A 16,275-nucleotide genomic window follows, 5' to 3' on the forward strand; every position below is an offset into this window, starting at 1 on the left:
GGTGGGTTGTTTCGCTCAAGGAAGTATTGCCCTTTTTTAGAGAAACTTATCTTAATTCGGTTTTGCCGCTTTTGTTCTGATCCCATTTTCTAAGATGTTAGCCACCCCACCCAACTAAGTGCTACCTAGAAAATTAATGACTTTGCTCCAAAAGTCTTCACTTGGACTGCTGATAAACTGGATTTTTAAGGCCCCCTTTCCCCTTTCCTTCTCCTTAATCTGGGCCCCTGCCTGCCTTCCTTCACATTCCCTCCTTTCTCCTGTCCTGCTCCCTTCCTCCTTCCCTGGGTTTGTCGGCTGCTTCGGAGCTGACTTTGATCTGTGCGCCTGTGTCATGGTTCTGTTTGGCCTGCCTTCCTCAGGGACACAGGCAGTTCCCAAAAGGGCACCCTGAGGACCTGCTTGTTGAGGAGCTAAACCAAGTCCCCACTAATGACAGTTTGGCTGGGAGCATTTAAGAAATGCATAGTCCATATGACTTCCTTCTCCATCACTGGCTCCAGGCGGAACTGCACACAGGGGTCTCCTCCCAGCTGCTGTTCCATCCTCACTGATAGGTAGGAGGGTCTATTTCTATCTTGCCCAAGGCTTGGTACTCCACAGTTCTGAAGATGACTACCCAGCCTCGGCTTAGGTTATTCCCTAGAATTAATGATGTTTATTTCCAAAGAAATCTCTCTCAAGCTAATTTATCCCTTCCTCGGCTTAGGTTGTTCCCTGGAATTAATGTTTATTTCCAAAGAAATCTCTCTCAAGCTAATTTATCCCTTCCTCGCCACCTCCTCGGTAATGGGTGGAGCCCTAGTTACTGTTTCTGGCAGGGTGGAGGTGATGTTCTTATTCCTCGTGAAAGAGGAGCTTCTTTGAACTAATGGGAGACTGGCTCCCTGAGACCAAGACCCCTTTCTGATTAATTGCTGGTTGGGGAGAATCACTGGAGTTCAGAACCCCCCTTCCTGCCAGCAGGGAAGTCAGCAGCTCAGAAAGGTGTAGGCCCCTCTGCCGGGCAGTCCTAGCCCTGGCAGCTTTGGAGCTTCTCCCCTGGGGGTAGGTCAGGGACAAAACATCCGCTTCCTTCCCATTCATCACAGGTGTGGCCACTTGACCTCAGGCAGAAAGAGAAGTTACAAGTAAAGGACCCAGGGTGGGGTGGAGTAGACCCCGAGAAGGCTGGAGAGGCAGGGCTAGCACAGCCAAAGCTGAGCTGGCAGCTGCTTCCCCAGCTCCTCAGCCAGAGGGCAGATTGTGGTTAAAAAGTAGAGCCAACACCAAACAGGGTGTATAGCATGAGGTCACCCTGGCATTGTTCTCAGCCTGGTTGGATGCTCAGAAAGCCTTGGGGGTGGGCATGGGCTCCACAATGAACGAGGAACTGGGGGAACTGGAGCCAGTTCAGAGGAGAGCTCCGTTCCGAGAGGCTCAAGTGAATCCTGTGGGGAAAGGCTCAAGAGTTCTGGGACCCTCAGCTGGGGGAAGGGAGAGGTGAATGAGGAAGCAGAGTTTAACAGTTGTGCTGAGAGTCTGTTAGGTCCTAGCTCTGTGCTAAGCCCTTCGGGGAAGGGGAGACTGGATGCTCTGCCCTCAGGAATTTAGGATGTGCGGCAGAGGTAAACGCCATGCCTGTGAAATGATGGACATGAGCAGACAATACAGGATTAATTGCTGAGCTGAGTGTTCTGAAAAGTAAGTTACAGGAGCTCATTGAAGGGAGTTTCATTTGGGCCAAACTGGTTAGGGAAGACTTCAGGGAGAAGATGGGACTTGGGCCAAGCCTTACGGACAGATAAGCTAGGGTTTGACAGGGCAGAGGGGAAGCTGAAGAGCATTTCAGGTAGAAGGGAGGGCATGAGCACAGGTGTGGAGGTGTGAATGATGACAGAATATTCAGGGCACCGAGGAGACAGTGCTGGCTGGCCAAGGGCGTTAGGTGGTGGCAGGACACGGTGGACCTGTGTGAATTGCACTGAAGCTGAGAGGCTGTGGTTCAGCTGAGAGCCATGCTACGTGGGAGAGCATAGAAAGACAAGCAGAGGGTGAGGAAATTGGGCTTGGGCAACACAAGGGTTGGGGTGGAGAAGGAACAGTCAGTGCAGGAGGTGGAGAGTGAGTGGCCTGAGAGGAGGGAGACCCAGGAGAGCATTGTATTGTTGTGGGAGTGTCAAGGTGGCGGGGGGCGGAGAGGGGGGCACTGGGCCACAGGTGCCAAGGCAGGGAGCAAAAGTGGTCTGAAAGGACACCTTGGGGTTTGGCCATTCGTGAGCCCTCAGTGAGAAGATCCTGAGAAGAGCTTGAGGGGGAAGCCAGACTGACCAGACTTAGGAGCAAGCAAGTGGGAGGAACGGGGCAAGGAGTGTCTGACCAGCTTATGGAGGAAAGGACTAGAGCTGGACAATGCCTGTCAGTTATTTCATGGAAAACGGAGACTGGTTATGTGTTCTTAGACTCCAAAGGCAGAAGATACATTGGGGGAACTTCTTTCATTGAGTGCCTACCATGTGCCAGGCAGAAACCGCTAGGAGCTGAGAGAATAGTGGCAAACAAAATGGAAGCAGGACCTACCCCAGCAGTCCACTGGGGAAAGCAACAGCAAACGGGTCAATGAATAGAGAATCACAATTACTGTGGCTGACAAGTGCTTTGAAGGCAGTTAGCAGGGAGCTGTGAGAGAGAGGACTGGGGGAAAGCCCAGGGAGGCGGTGTTTCTGCTGAGACCTGAAGCATGAGATGGAGATAATCCAGGAAGAGCCAGGGGAAGGGCATTCCTGGCAGAGGGAACAGCAGGTGCAGAGGTCGTGAAGCAGAAAGGACTTGCCATGTTTGGCAGGCAGGGATCAGAGTGTCACCAGGCCTTGTGGTGCAATGGGAAGGCCGCTAAGGCTTTTAAAGCTGGGGGTGACATGATAAAATGAAGTTTAAAAAGTCACACTGGCTGCCTTGGAGAGAACCCATCACATGGGGAAACCCAGTGGAAAACCAGTTAGGAGGCTACTGCATGAGTGCAGGGGAGAGTTGACATGGCTTGGTCGAGGATGGTGTTGGAGAGATGCAAATAGTCTTATTCGTCAAGGATGCTTCGGAGGATGGGGTTGGGAACAGTTCGGTTTTGGAACCTGGAAGGAGCATGGCACACGGTGAGGTGAGGTGTGGACATGCCAGTGAGGAATGATACAGGGGTCTAAGCCCCGAGCCGGCCGCAGAACCGTTGTGGGTGTGGCCGGGTCTGAGCGGTATCCTTCACTCTATTCAGCTCATCATCCACGGCAGCTTCGCTCTGATCCAGCTGCCCCGTTTCCACATCTTCTTCCTGGTCCCGGCACTAATCTACGGGGGGGACAAGCTGGTGAGCCTGAGCCGGAAGAAGGTGGAGATCAGCGTGGTGAAGGCCGAGCTGCTGCCTTCAGGTACCAGCCGAGAGGCTGTGAGGGGCCCAGCTTGGTGGGACTGGGGAAGCAGAGCAGAGCCTGGACCTTACAGTCTCCTAGCCTGGCCCCGTGGCGTTGGCAGGGGCCTTGGGGTGGAAGGGAGGAGGGAGCTGGTAAAAGAAGCTCTTTGCCAGGGGCCCTGAGCCTCTTTCACAACAGAGAGGAGAAGCCCAGGCCAGGCTGTTCCTTGCCCTGCTGACCACCAGCCCCTCCTCAGGGCAGACAGGGCCTGAGGGGAGTAATGAGGTCTGATGGGGGGAGGTCCCCTGGCATATTCCAGAGCAGAGCTGAGGCTGCGGTGGGGGAACTCTCTGGAGACCACTTTGTTGCTGGGTTCAGGACAGCAGCCTCCCGCCCACCTCCCCTCCTCAGGGGTGACCCACCTGCAGTTCCAGCGGCCCCAAGGCTTTGAGTACAAGTCAGGACAGTGGGTGCGGATCGCCTGCCTGGCTCTGGGGACCACCGAGTACCACCCCTTCACACTGACCTCTGCGCCCCATGAGGACACGCTCAGCCTGCACATCCGGGCGGCAGGGCCCTGGACCACTCGCCTCAGGGAGATCTACTCACCCCCGACCAACGGCTGTGCCAGATACCCGAAGGGCCCAGACCCAGGCCAGATGTGCCACATGCTCCCACAGCCCCTTAGTAGGCCTCGCCTCTGCAGCACCAGACGCCCACTGTGCTCCTCCCTCTGCCATCCAGAGACTGGCTTGTCCCAGATAAAGCCACAGTCCCCCTCCCCCCCTCACGGCCATTAACCTACCTGCTTTTTCTTGCCTCTCATTTCTGGCTTCAGAACTGTGGTGGTAGCTGAGAGCTTAACTCACACCCCACTCTCCTCCCCTGCAGTTGTACCTCGATGGGCCATTTGGAGAGGGCCACCAGGAGTGCATAAGTTTGAGGTGTCGGTGCTGGTAGGAGGGGGCATTGGGGTCACCCCCTTTGCCTCTATCCTCAAAGACCTGGTCTTCAAGTCGTCAGTCAGCTACCAAGTATTCTGTAAGAAGGTAAGTGCCCCCCAGCCCATGTCCCTTGCTCCTGATCACTGTGTCCATCTGTGCTGGCTCTCCCGCCTCTGTTCTTGGTCTCCCTAGTCTAGGCAAGGCCAAGCTGGCCTGGCCCTGGGTGGGCAGGATATCCCCAGATCCTAAAGGACAGAGTTAGTTTGTTGATGCCCCTGAGCTCCTTCCCTCAGTTATGAAGCACCCCACATAGGGAATCCCTCCAGGCAGGCCGGAGAAAGGTGAAGAAGCTCCCCTCCTACAGGGAAGGCTAGCACTGGAGGCATTGTCGGCCTGGGAGAAGGAAGGGCATGCTTGGGGTGGGGCACAGGTGAAACTGGCTTTGCTCTCAAGAGTAAGAGAACAGGAGGTGGCAGGCAGGGCTGATGGGCACGGCTGGCTCCAGGAACACAGCCCAGGCCCTCAGGACCCCTCCATGCCAGGCCCCTTCACCCCAGCCTGCACCTTGTGGCAGGCCCCTGCTTGTCTCTCTAGACCTGGCAGGTGAGTCAGGAGTGCAGGAATGCAGCAGGCAGAGGCCCAGCCCATATGCTGTCAGCATTCAGAGGTGACAGACAGTTCTCTGCTCCTCTGTCCAAGCCAGCTCTGCCTGTGCTTCCTTTTTGGGAAAAAAAAAATTTATATATATATAATTGATTTCAGAGAGGAAGGGAGAGATAGAAATATCAATGATAAGAGAGAATCATGATTGGCTGCCTCCTGCACACCCCCCACTGGAGATCGAGCCTGCAACCCGGGCATGTGCCCTGACTGGGAATTGAACCGTGACCTCCTGGTTCATAGGTCGACACTCAACCACTGAGCCACACTGGCCAGGCTGCCTCTGATTCTTAACCCAAACAGCCCCACTTTCCCCCATCAGAAGCTGGAGATGGGTTCCCCTAGGGAAGTTTCCATCCCCCTGGTCTCTGAGTCCATTGCCTTCCCCTCCAGACAGCCAGCTGGGTCTTCCCTGAAGATGTTCTGTGACAAGCCCTTTAGTGGTACCCTCTCCTTCTGGGCTTTGGTCAGTTGAGAGCCTAAGGAGGGCACATTGGAGAGAGTGGCAGGATAGGCTCCGACCGTCAGGTGCCCCAGGCTGTCACTTACTTGCACCTCTCCATGCCCTGGGGCAACTCCATGTCCTGCTCCAGAGCCTGGCCCTGTGGCCCCCTACACTCCATTCCGCAGGATATCTGGAGAGGGGCACACACTGGCCAGAAGAGTTCTATTGGTGTGCACATCCCCGGGGTATAAGGAGCCTGAGCTGAGCTGGGCCCTAAGCTCCAGCCCTGTCCCCAGATCTACTTCATCTGGGTGACACGGACCCAGCGGCAGTTCGAGTGGCTGGCTGACATCATCCGGGAGGTGGAGGAGAATGACCACCAGGACCTGGTGTCCGTGCACATCTACATCACCCAGCTGGCTGAGAAGTTCGACCTCAGGACCACCATGCTGGTACGTCAGGGCCGGCCGGGCAGGGTAGCTCAGTGGCTGCGTGGCTTAGCAGGGTAAGGAGGATGGCCAGGGAAGGTGGGTGGACAGCCAGGCTCAGTTGGCAGGAGGCACAGAGCAGTGGCTCCGATACTCAGCCTCCAGCTCCCTCCCCAACCCAGGCTTTGGGTTGGCTTGGGCCAGGCACTGACCCTGATTGTCCTTGTCTTGACCTGCCCCTGTGCCCCCAGTACATCTGTGAGCGGCACTTCCAGAAGGTGCTGAACCGGAGTCTCTTCACGGGCCTGCGCTCTGTCACCCACTTTGGTCGCCCCCCCTTTGAGCCCTTCTTCAACTCCCTGCAGGAGGTTCACCCACAGGTCAGTTCCCCCGCCCCCCATCCAGGGTCTCTTCAGTTTATCCTCTGGGGGGTTGAGCAAAGCTCCCAAACCTGCTCCATCAGGGAAGATATTGACTGCCGATGAGAACCCATCACCCCCTGGGAAGTTGGTGGAGTAACGAAATGGGAAAGGAGAAGAGGGGGTCACCCTGAGGGGGAAGTGGGGAGGCAGGCAACAGGGTCTTGCCACTTCTGAAGCCATGATGCCTTGTTCAGAAGGAAGAGCTCAATGATTGAGCTAGTCCTCACCATAAACTCAGAGCTACCCTTCACACTAATGCTGAGCCAGGCCTCATCCTGGACACTGAGCTAATCTTCACCATGAACACTGAGCAAGCCACTGCTCTCATAAGCACTGGGTGAGCCCTTAATGAGACACGAAGCTATCCTTCAACTTGAACATTGATTAACCCAGCCCCATATCGGAAACTGCTCTTGAAGCTTGCACTTGAAGCTGGCAAATGCTTGGGAGGGGTAGAGGCTGGACCCACAGAGAGAAGGTCTACTAAAATCAAGTTAGATTTAAAAACACCAAGCTGGCCCTCACCAGGCATGGTAGAAGCAAACTTTCACAGGAACGTGGAATGAGCCCTCGTCAGGGACTCTTCATGGCTTTAACATGGACCCTGAGCTAGCCCTCCCTCCGAACACTGAGCGAGCCTTCACTTCTTCCTTCCCCAACAGGTCCGGAAGATTGGGGTGTTTAGCTGTGGCCCCCCTGGCATGACCAAGAATGTGGAAAAAGCCTGTCAGCTCATTAACAGGCAGGACCGGACTCATTTCTCCCACCATTACGAGAACTTCTAGGCCTCCTGCCCAGGGGCTCCACCCACTGCCTGCTGAGCAGAGGTTTGGGTCACACCTCGCCTCACCTCTGTACTTCCTGTTTCTGGTTCCCTCACCTTCTCCCCACTCCCACCTACCAACCTTGGTCGGGGTGGCCATGGTCAGTCACCGCATGTGGGTTCAGGGACCCCAGACTCATAGTCTCAGCCTGGAGAAGTGGGAGGCACCGTCCGGGGACTAGAGGTTATTGTTTTGGGGCAAAATGACACCTCTTCTTCCAAACTAAGAAAAATTTCAAAAGACTGGGGCTGACAAGTGGTAAGTTGTGTGTGTGTGTGTGTGTGTGTATAGGGGGCTGTGAGCCTAAGGATGAAGTGGGAGCACAGATGCTGGCATCTTAGAACTCCTCCCCTAAGTCCTCCCCTTCTTCTGGGCTTTCCACTGTCAAAAGGGCTGGCAAATGCCTTCAAGGGGACAGAGGCTGGACCCCAGAGAGAAATTTATAGGAAATCTCTCAGCACCTCAGTTTAACAGCACAATTGATCTTCTCTCCCAAGTTCTTAAACAGGTTCTGTAGTCAGAACCTGGCTCAATATCTCTCTCTCTCTATGTAGTGCTCTTCAGACGATCTCTGCTCTTCTTGTTCCATAGCTTCCTCTACAAATAAACCACTTTTCTGCCCCCTGGGTTGCTTTATTCTGCCCCAGGATGGGGTAAGCACTGGCAGAAGAAGCCACTCAACCGGCCGGCTAACAGGCCAATGCAGACATTCCCTGAGCTTGCTAGTATCCTCTGAATAAAGGAACCCGTCCAGGCCAAGCACCCCAGCTAGAGACCCCTTCCCCTGCCTAGGGCACCCTTCCTGACAGAGGGCCTCTCTGAGTGGCGAGTGTGAGTCTTCTGAAGCCTGGTCAGGAGGGGGCGAGGTGTGAGGGGTTTTGGAGAAGGTGGACTGGGCACAAGGGGTGTGGGATGGGGGCCGAGACACCCAGGAGCCAACAGGGAGGCAGAGTTGGCCTGGCCTGCTGCAGGACCTGTTACTCCCAGTCCTTCTCTGAGCTCCATGTAGTGAGATGACAGCGAGGAGATAGATGAGCACATCACCTAACCTTTTTGGAGCTGTTTTTGCATCTACAAAATGACTGAATGCCCTTCAAGTCTACTTAAAGAGAGGGCAACCCTCTCTGAGGGAATTTCTGAAGCAGTGCCCAATTTCAAGTGATTCTATTGTCTCCACGGAATTCTTACATTTGTCAGATCACATAGCCTCCGTCCCGATCTCTGATAAATTAACCACTGGATTAGAACATCCAAAATCTCATGATTCACATCACACTTCAGAACTGCAGATCTAGGTTCTGGAGGTCTTCAGACCGTCCCCCCAAGGCAGCCATCCCCAGGGTGTGTGTTCAGGCCCTAGTAGAGTTTTTGTTCCGCTCGCCCAGGGGAGCAGGAGGGCAGGCCTGGAGTGGCTTGACAGCAGCCATGCCTGGCGGCCCAAGGGTATACCCAGGAGGGCGCATTGGGGGCCACCGGCGGGTGTGATCCCGCGCCCGGGTCCCGCAGTTAAGGGCACGGCCAGCAGAGGGCGCGCGCGGACGGCCCCCCCCGCCGGCCTCGGCCGCGAGCAGCAGCGGGAGGCAGATCCGAGCAGCAGCGGGAGGCAGATCCGGACCGAGGCCCGCAGGCTGCAGGTCGGGGCGAACCCATCCTTCAGTGAACGGAGGAGGCGGCGGCAGGGCCCGCTTCCTCTGGAAAGGAAACGCAGTAGGCTGCGCCAGCTTTCCCAGCTCGCGGCGCGCGGCTTCCGCGTGGCAGGGCCACCCGCTCCTCCCGCCTGGCGCGCTGCCTCTTTGTCTCTCCGCGGCTCCCCTCCTCCAGACAAGTGGCTGGAGGCAGGAAATTGGACGCGCTCCTGGGAAGCCGGGCTCCTCGGCGCGGCGGGGAGGGGGCGCCACGAGGCCGGCCGGCTCCGGCCCCCGCACCCACCCCCCCCAGCCGGGGCGGGGGCAGTGGGGGATGTTTTGATATCTCGTCAAAGGAAGGAACTTGATGCTTCGAAAGCGCTTTTCACAGACGGCCTGTGTCTGCTCCAGAGCTGATTTATAAACGGATCTGTGCTCGCTTCGCCGCTCCCCACCCGTCAGCCCAGGGTGCGGCGCTGAAGGCGCAGACGCGGCCGTGCCTGGCAGCACTGGGTTTATTTATTGCCTCTGGCCGGGAGCCGGAACGGCCGGGGACCGCACGAATTCCCTCCGTCCCGATCCCTTTCCCGCCTCTCCCGCCCCAATGCCATCTCCACCCCAGGGGTCTGCCGATCGTTTGGGGGTGGAGGGGAAGAGGGCAGGGTGCCCTGCGAGCCTGCATCCTGCTCCGCCTCGTACTGACCCGGGGGAGAGGGCGGAGGGGAAGTAGGTTGCCACCTCTGCCCCAGAGGCGGGGCCTGCAGCTGCGGATCTTAAACTCTTCGGGAGACTCGCGGTTTGGAAGCCCCCTTCCTCCAGGGGCTGCCCTTTCCCCCCAGGGGTTCTTCTCTCCTCAGCTCCAGACCTCCGCTTCCTCCAAGGCCCCATAGCCCTTACTCTTTAGAATAAATTAAGGAATCTCCAGTTTCCACTCCATCCCAGGGAGAGGGGAAGAAAGGCTTGGGAGAGCACGGCCCTGGGAAGGACCACAGCCCTCAGCCAGGGGGCGGGCACAGGACTGGGTCCAGATCTGCCGCAGTGCCCAGGCCTCACCCCTACAGAGTCCGGATGGCCACGGGGTAGAGCAGGGACATGTGCTCGGCCCCCTTAATGGGCAGCTTGCGGCTGGCGTAGTGGTGCACGATCTCGGGGACGCTGCTGAAGGGCGGGCTGTTCTGGCCCAGCACGTACTTGTGTTCCTTGGTCCGAGACAGCTTCATATGCATGAAGCCCTGGCTGCTCCTGGGAAGAGGAGAGGAGACCCTGGTGAGTGGGGGCCCCTTCCAGGCCCCTCCCTCCCCCAGCCCTGCAGCCAAGGTCTTGTTCCAAACCAGCAGAGAGTGGAGGTGGCTGTGGAAGATGGAGGTCAGTCCAGAAAGCAGGGAGGGGGCGGAGGGGATTTTGTGAGTAGGTAGCAGCAGGTATTGGCTTTGTGGTGAGGGCACAGGGTGTGCCAGGAATGTGCTTGTAGTGAGTGTACAGGGTGTGTACAGGTGGAAACTGGAGGGACCAACACCCCTCGCCCCCACCCCAAACCCTGGTATCCGGGCACTCCTGCCTTCCAGCCTATGTGGCCAGGACCAGTTCACCCATCCCCCTTTCTGAGCTGTGCGGGAGGACACCAGTGAGGCTCTTGGTCACTCCTGTGGAGACACAGACACCCTTGGCAGGGCAGTGGTGGTGGGTGGATGTGACAACCAAGAGAATCTTGGTTCGGGCTCTCTCTTGCAGATACTAGGGGAGGAGGTGAGCTGCTCCCCAAATCTGGGGAGAGCCAGCCACCTTGTCCTAGGGACATCCCTTCACCCTCCTGCTAACTGGCCTTGAGCCAAGCACCCAGCCCATCCATCCAGCCCTTCAGCCTGGGCTGACGTCATGGGTGAGGCTGCTGCTCCATGCCCTCCTCAGAGAGGACATGCTCCACTGCCTCTCCCATCTCCCGGCACAATCTAGGAAAGGAAGTCAGCAGTAGTGCCTGGCCCTGACCACAGACAAGGACCCTGTCTCTCCCCCACACCCCTTATCCCTCGCCCTTCCCCTCCCCCCAGCTCTGGCAGTCTCCCAGATGTCTGGGCACCCTCAGCCTTAGAGTGGGGGTGGGGCCCCAGCAAGAACATTTGTCCAAACTACTACAGCCCAGGACCCAGGTCTGAAACCCACTCACTGGCAAGTGGTCAGCACTGCTTAGGGGAGCCCTGCTGGTCAGAGCCTACCTGGGGACAAGGACAGGGCTCAGAAGCAGGTGTGGGAGGCAGGACTCCTGGTGAGGCCCTTGCTCTTGAGAGGCGAAGCTAGAATACCTCCTCGCTTGCCTCCCCTGCCTGGGTTAAAAGAGGCCTCTGGACCCATTTCACTAGGCCCAGCAGTTAGAAAGCGGGGAGAGTAAAGGGATGGGAGGAAAACACAGGCCCTTAACTCCATCCTTCCCTCCCCAGGGTACAGTGCCCCAAAGCCTGCTGGAAGCCCCAGTTGTGGGTGTGGGTGTCAGGGCGTGGGGCCATCCTTCATCTGTTGGTCTGAGATAACTGCTGAGGCTGATGGTGACCACACAGGCCCTGGGAAAGGAGCCAAGGGCCTCAGGAAAATGCACAGCCCCTGGGGACTGTAGAAAGGGGAGGCAGTAAGTGATCCCCTCCCCTGTCTGTCCTATGCCTAGGCCCGGGCCCAAGGCTGTGGGCAGCAGCGTGGACCCTGCCTTCCCTCACCCTCTCGCAGTTTGGGGATGGCTCCCTTCCCACAGTCCACTTGGGAACATCACCTCTCCTAACACCTGTGCGTTGTATCTTCTCTTTGAGGGACAGATCTGGGCAAACAGGGCAACAAGTAGCCAGAGACCAGAGCTGGAAGCTGAGAGCTCAGCTTCCATCTGGATAACTGACCTCCTGGGACAAAGTCCCAAGGGTCCATTAGGACACAGCAGAACCCGTGCCAGACCCTCCGGGGGCCGGGGAGGGACTAGCTGGGAAGCAGAGCCAGGGCTGGCTTGACTTGTGGAGGAAGCTGTTTAATTACCAATGAAAGCCCTTCCATTACAGAGAGAAGAGAAACCATAATTGTGTTTCAGAAAAGCCATTTATATGTGAACGAGGCTCTGGCAGACAGTTGCTGGCGGGGCCAGATCAGCCAGGGCTGGAGCCAGGCGTCCAGACGTGCCTCCCCCTTTGCACCCCAGGCTAAGGCAGGGCTGTGTTCTGCCGTGCTCTGCTAGGGAGCCAGACCCCTGCAGTCTCCACTTGCCTTAGACTGTTCCAGACTTGAGGGGTGGAGTTGTGCAATGGAGGAACAGTGTAGTTATTAGAGTCAGACTGAGCTGGATTCAAATCCTGCTCATGGCCCTAACCAGTCTGGCTCAGTGGATAGAGCATTGGCCTGTGGATTGAAGCGTCCCCGGTTCGATTCCTGGGTTGCAGGCTCGATCCCCAGTACGGGGGCGCACAGGAGGCAGCCAATCAATGATTCTCTCTCATCATTGATGTTTCTATCTCTGTCCCCCTCTCCCTCACTCTCTCACATCAATAAAAAATTTTTTTTTTAATTCTGCTCTTAGAACTTTATTAGCTGGTGGCCTTGAGCAAGTCATACCTCTTTGAATCTATTTTTGTTTATAAAAAGAGATTGGTTTTGCAGGATGCTAGTTGGTTTAAGAGATGGTGTATATGCTGCTATTTGGCATATAGTATATGCTCTATGAATCTTAACTATAATCTTTAAAGCAATACACATTCCGGAAGTTATGTAAATCACATTTTTGACAAATTTTTCCCAAATGCTCCTTTGATTTTATGATAATTTGCAGACTCCCAGAGTATGAGAGCTGGAAGAAACCTAAGAAGTAACCATTCTCCATCTTGCAAATGGAGAAACCAAGGCCCAGAGGGGTTAAGGATGCCTCGGGTCACATAGCTAATTTTATTAAACCCAAGAATAAAATTCAGGTTATGACTATAGTCTGGCTTTTTTTCTTCTTTATTATCTTTTAGTGAAGTTGAATAATTATCTTCAAATGTATCTGTTTAGTAGTCCCAAATTTCCATATATTGGATTTGTTTGAAGACAGGTATATCTATATTCTCTTGCACCCAGAAAACGTGGTAGAAGGTGCTATAGATGCTCCAGTAGTGGCGGGGGAGGGGTGTGTGTGTGTGTGTGAATGGACACACCGCTCTGACAGGCGGTCCTGTGGAGTACAGGCTCTACCAGGGGGCACGCTCGGGTGCCAAGGAGAGGACTTGCCAACCCACCAGGAGAGCCTGGGAAGCCAATCCTGGCCTGTGTATCTGCTCCCAGGGAGGAGGGCTGATGGGAAGGGAGGGCCGACCTCCCTGACCTCTTCCAGGATCTTTAAAGCTCAGTTGTCAGCCACCAGCAACCAGACCTCCTGTCTGCTTCTTCAGAGTGTCCACAGCCCTGTCCTCCTCCCAGGACCCAGCCTCCATCTCACCCTGTAGATCCTTTCAGGCAAAGTTCCTATCTCCTTGCCTGTGCTTTTAGAACATTTCCGACTGCCATTAATGATGATGATGGTGATCATTTATTGGGCACTTAGCACCACGGCAAGTGCTTCCCACACATTTAATCATCCCTATAAAGTAGATATTATTCCCTCACTTTGTAAGTTAAGGAAACTGAGGCCCAGAGAGATTAAGGGGACCGAAGGCCACATAGCTAGTAAGGGACAGAACCCTTCTGAACTGGACAACAGCTTAACTATTTCCCCCAAGAAACTATGAGCTCCTTGAGAGCAGGGGCTGAGCTCAGACCCTTAGGGTGTGGCCCAGAGTTGGCAAAGGTTCATGGGGGATGGGATTCTCCCCAGCTTGGCTGGGCCTGAGAATATTAGGGTCTCCTCCTGAACTGGCGGTTGTCCTCCCACTGATTATCCTTGGTGCCACCCTCACAGGCTAATCCTGTCTAAAACTGCCAGCCAGCCAGCCCCACTCACTTGAGGGACAGGGAGAAGTCATTCTTGCTGGTCTCACTGTTGCGCACCAGGTAGCTGGCCTCTTTGCACAGCCGGAGCAGGTTCTCGGCATCTGTTCGACTGATGGCCCCATGGTACCAGCTGCGGATGAGAGAGAGGAAGGGGAGCATCTCTGCTGGGTGCCTCGCTGACCAGGCCCACCCATTTGGGGTGTCCCCTCAGGCAAGTGCTAGGAAGGGAAGGGAGAGGGGAGAGTCCCCAGCTGGACACAGACACTCACACCTGGTTTTCCAGAGGCAGTGCTGGGTCTGTCCACTCCCCCAGGGGGCTGCTGGGCTCCATGCTTAGGGGCTTGGCTGACTTGGGGTTCCCTGCAGAGAGTCGGGGAGGTAGACGCCCCTTCTCCTCCAGGCCGGGTGACAGGCAGCTCTTCTCAGATCCTTCAAACTGGGCTGTGGGGAACATACCAGTCACAGCCACTGAGGAACCTAGAAGTAGAGCCCTATAGAATAGCCAGTACCCCACCCCCATTTCCTGGACATGCTCATGGGCCTGACTGGCTCTAGGGATGGAATTCTGGGTCCATCCCCCAGGAGGGGCAGGGGTGGAGGTGAAGGTGGGGCTCAGCCCTCCGGTGCCACACAGGGCCTCCCAGTCCCCACACGGTGGGAGAAGAGGGGAGAGGAGCAACAAGAGGAACCACTTAAGCTTCTCCCTGGGAAGCAGCTGACTGCCTTCCCCTATTCCATCCTCCTCGGGGTGGCTTCAGTGCTGATAATATTGTTTCTTTCTCCTCCTCAGAGTTCATTACCGTTCTCCAAATCACCCTGCCAAGCCATTCTGTAGAAATGACTTATCGATCTGAGAACAATTATCTGATTCCCCTTGGTGCCATCCTGACAGGCTAATCCTGCCCAAAGCCGCCAGCCGGTCCACCCCTCCCCCGCTCCCAAGGTCGCTGCCCACAGACTCCCCTCCCCACCCCCACAGAAACCCAGTAGAGGGCGCTCTGCCCTCCCAGACCAGGGCAGACCTGACTGCTGGGCCTGCACAGGGACAGCTGAAGCCAGCAGACCACATGGACAGAGGCACACATGCACAGGTGACATCCTGTATTTACAAAATCCCCACTCACACTCGGGCACACATGTACCAACAGGTGCTCAGGCCTCTGTGCACGTGCAGAGATGCACCCCCCCACACTCCCCCCAACTGCCCATTCTGGGTAAAACTGAACGTAGATGAGGTGTTCAGTGCCTTCTTTCTCCCCACTTGGACTATTTTTCTCTCCTTGTAGCACTTTCAAGCCCTTATTATCTTTCAGACACCAACTGCAAGGAGCAGACCCTTTCCTTTATCTGAGGAGCTAGACACCTGCTGTGCGAGCTAGTCTCCCCATCTCAGGAGTTGTTTGCATTGCTGCAGTCGGGTCAGGCAAAGCACGACCCAAAGCAGTGGATTTAGAAGAGTGGGTTTCCGTGCGATTTCCCTTAGGAGACACCTTCCCCACGTTTGGGGAGGGAGCAGAGATGTGTACTTTCTCCCTTCCTTCTTCCTCAGAAGAGAGGGGTTGCTCCTGGGTCCTTCAAACCATGCCCCACCTCTTGGCTCCTCCAACCCATGCCCCCAGGGCCCGAGGGATGAGAGGACACGTCACCCTGGCCAGAAGCCCCGACAGGACCCACCGCTGCCATCCTCCAGGCTGGGCTCGGGGAGGGGTGAGGCTGGACCGGAGACGTCCCTGTCCCCGTCGGGCAGGGAGGGGCTGCTGTCCAGCTGTCCCACCGGCGGAGGCCAAGGTAGGTCTTTGATGACCTTAATGTCAACTGGAACCAGTAGCACAGCAGGGAGGAGAGAGACAGGCAGGGACAGGGACAGAGACAGAGACAGAGAGAGGCAGAGGTTGAGACACCAAAACCCAGAGCCAGGACACAGGACAGCCTAGAGAGGAGGAGGGTCAGAGTGGAGGCAGGGGCGGCTTCTGAATGGGGAGCAGGACTCTCAGAAGGCCGGGTGGAGCCATACTGACTACCCCGGGCTGGCAGGGTCAAAGGTGGGAGGCTCAGGTGGCAAGAGCAGGGTCTTGCTGTCAGCCCTGCGGATCCCCTTCATTTGACCTCACACAAGTTTCCAGGAACCAGAGGGGCCAGGAAAGGAGGAAAAGAGGGAGAAGGAGCTGCCCATGTCTCCTAGCACCACCCCAGGTTCCCTTAGCCTCCTCCATCCCTCCTTTCCCCACCGCCTCGCTGAGACAGCCCAGCCCCAGGTTGTCAGGGATACTCAGATGTGGGGGCAGATGTTTTATGAAACTTGCCCCCCACACCCTAAATCCCAAGCCCTGACAATGAGAAGAGTGATGCCACGGGCGGCGCCAGGACTGCTAACAAGGTTTCCTAATGACGAGCATAGATTTTCCCATTAAGCAAGCCAAACAGTATTGATTCTCCAAGGAGACTTCTGGAGATAAGCGGTCCATCCTCAATGGTGCGCGCTTTACAGGAAACAAATGAGACACCGTGTGGTTTCTCAGTCTGGCTGCCAGGGTGGGCCTCCCCACAGAGCAAAGAGCTGGGTCCAGCTCCAAGATGAGCCTCTTGCCCAAGGAGGAGTAAGAGGGACATGG

The 16,275-nt window shown here is 56.2% G+C and overlaps 2 protein-coding genes across 5 annotated transcripts in view; one reads left to right on the top strand and one right to left on the bottom strand.

Annotated features, from left to right (window-relative positions):
- DUOX1 (dual oxidase 1) overlaps window positions 1–7,728 on the top strand; it is a 37,905-nt gene extending 30,177 nt beyond the window's left edge. Inside the window, 9 exon segments of the mRNA XM_023746538.1 lie at window positions 1,314–1,482; window positions 3,068–3,131; window positions 3,248–3,401; window positions 3,795–4,024; window positions 4,275–4,311; window positions 4,314–4,432; window positions 5,729–5,884; window positions 6,112–6,240; window positions 6,945–7,728. Coding sequence (XP_023602306.1) covers window positions 1,314–1,482; window positions 3,068–3,131; window positions 3,248–3,401; window positions 3,795–4,024; window positions 4,275–4,311; window positions 4,314–4,432; window positions 5,729–5,884; window positions 6,112–6,240; window positions 6,945–7,067 — 1,181 coding nt within the window. The 3' untranslated portion in view covers window positions 7,068–7,728.
- A 1,500-nt stretch (window positions 7,729–9,228) lies between these two features.
- SHF (Src homology 2 domain containing F) overlaps window positions 9,229–16,275 on the bottom strand; it is a 19,868-nt gene continuing 12,821 nt past the window's right edge. Inside the window, exons 3-6 of one of the 4 annotated variants that reach the window (XM_023746545.1) lie at window positions 15,338–15,478; window positions 13,933–14,104; window positions 13,674–13,793; window positions 9,229–9,973 (exon numbers count right to left, since the gene is read on the bottom strand). In XM_023746545.1, the coding sequence (XP_023602313.1) occupies window positions 9,787–9,973; window positions 13,674–13,793; window positions 13,933–14,104; window positions 15,338–15,478 (620 nt within the window). In that variant the 3' untranslated portion in view covers window positions 9,229–9,786. Of the gene's footprint in view, window positions 9,974–13,673; window positions 13,794–13,932; window positions 14,141–15,337; window positions 15,479–16,275 lie in introns of all 4 variants that reach the window. The other 3 variants (XM_023746548.1, XM_006105524.2, XM_023746546.1) reach the window with 3 other exon arrangements.

This window comes from Myotis lucifugus, unplaced genomic scaffold, assembly GCF_000147115.1.
Source record: "Myotis lucifugus unplaced genomic scaffold, Myoluc2.0 scaffold_692, whole genome shotgun sequence".
In the NCBI taxonomy this organism is placed as follows: Eukaryota; Metazoa; Chordata; class Mammalia; order Chiroptera; family Vespertilionidae; genus Myotis; species Myotis lucifugus.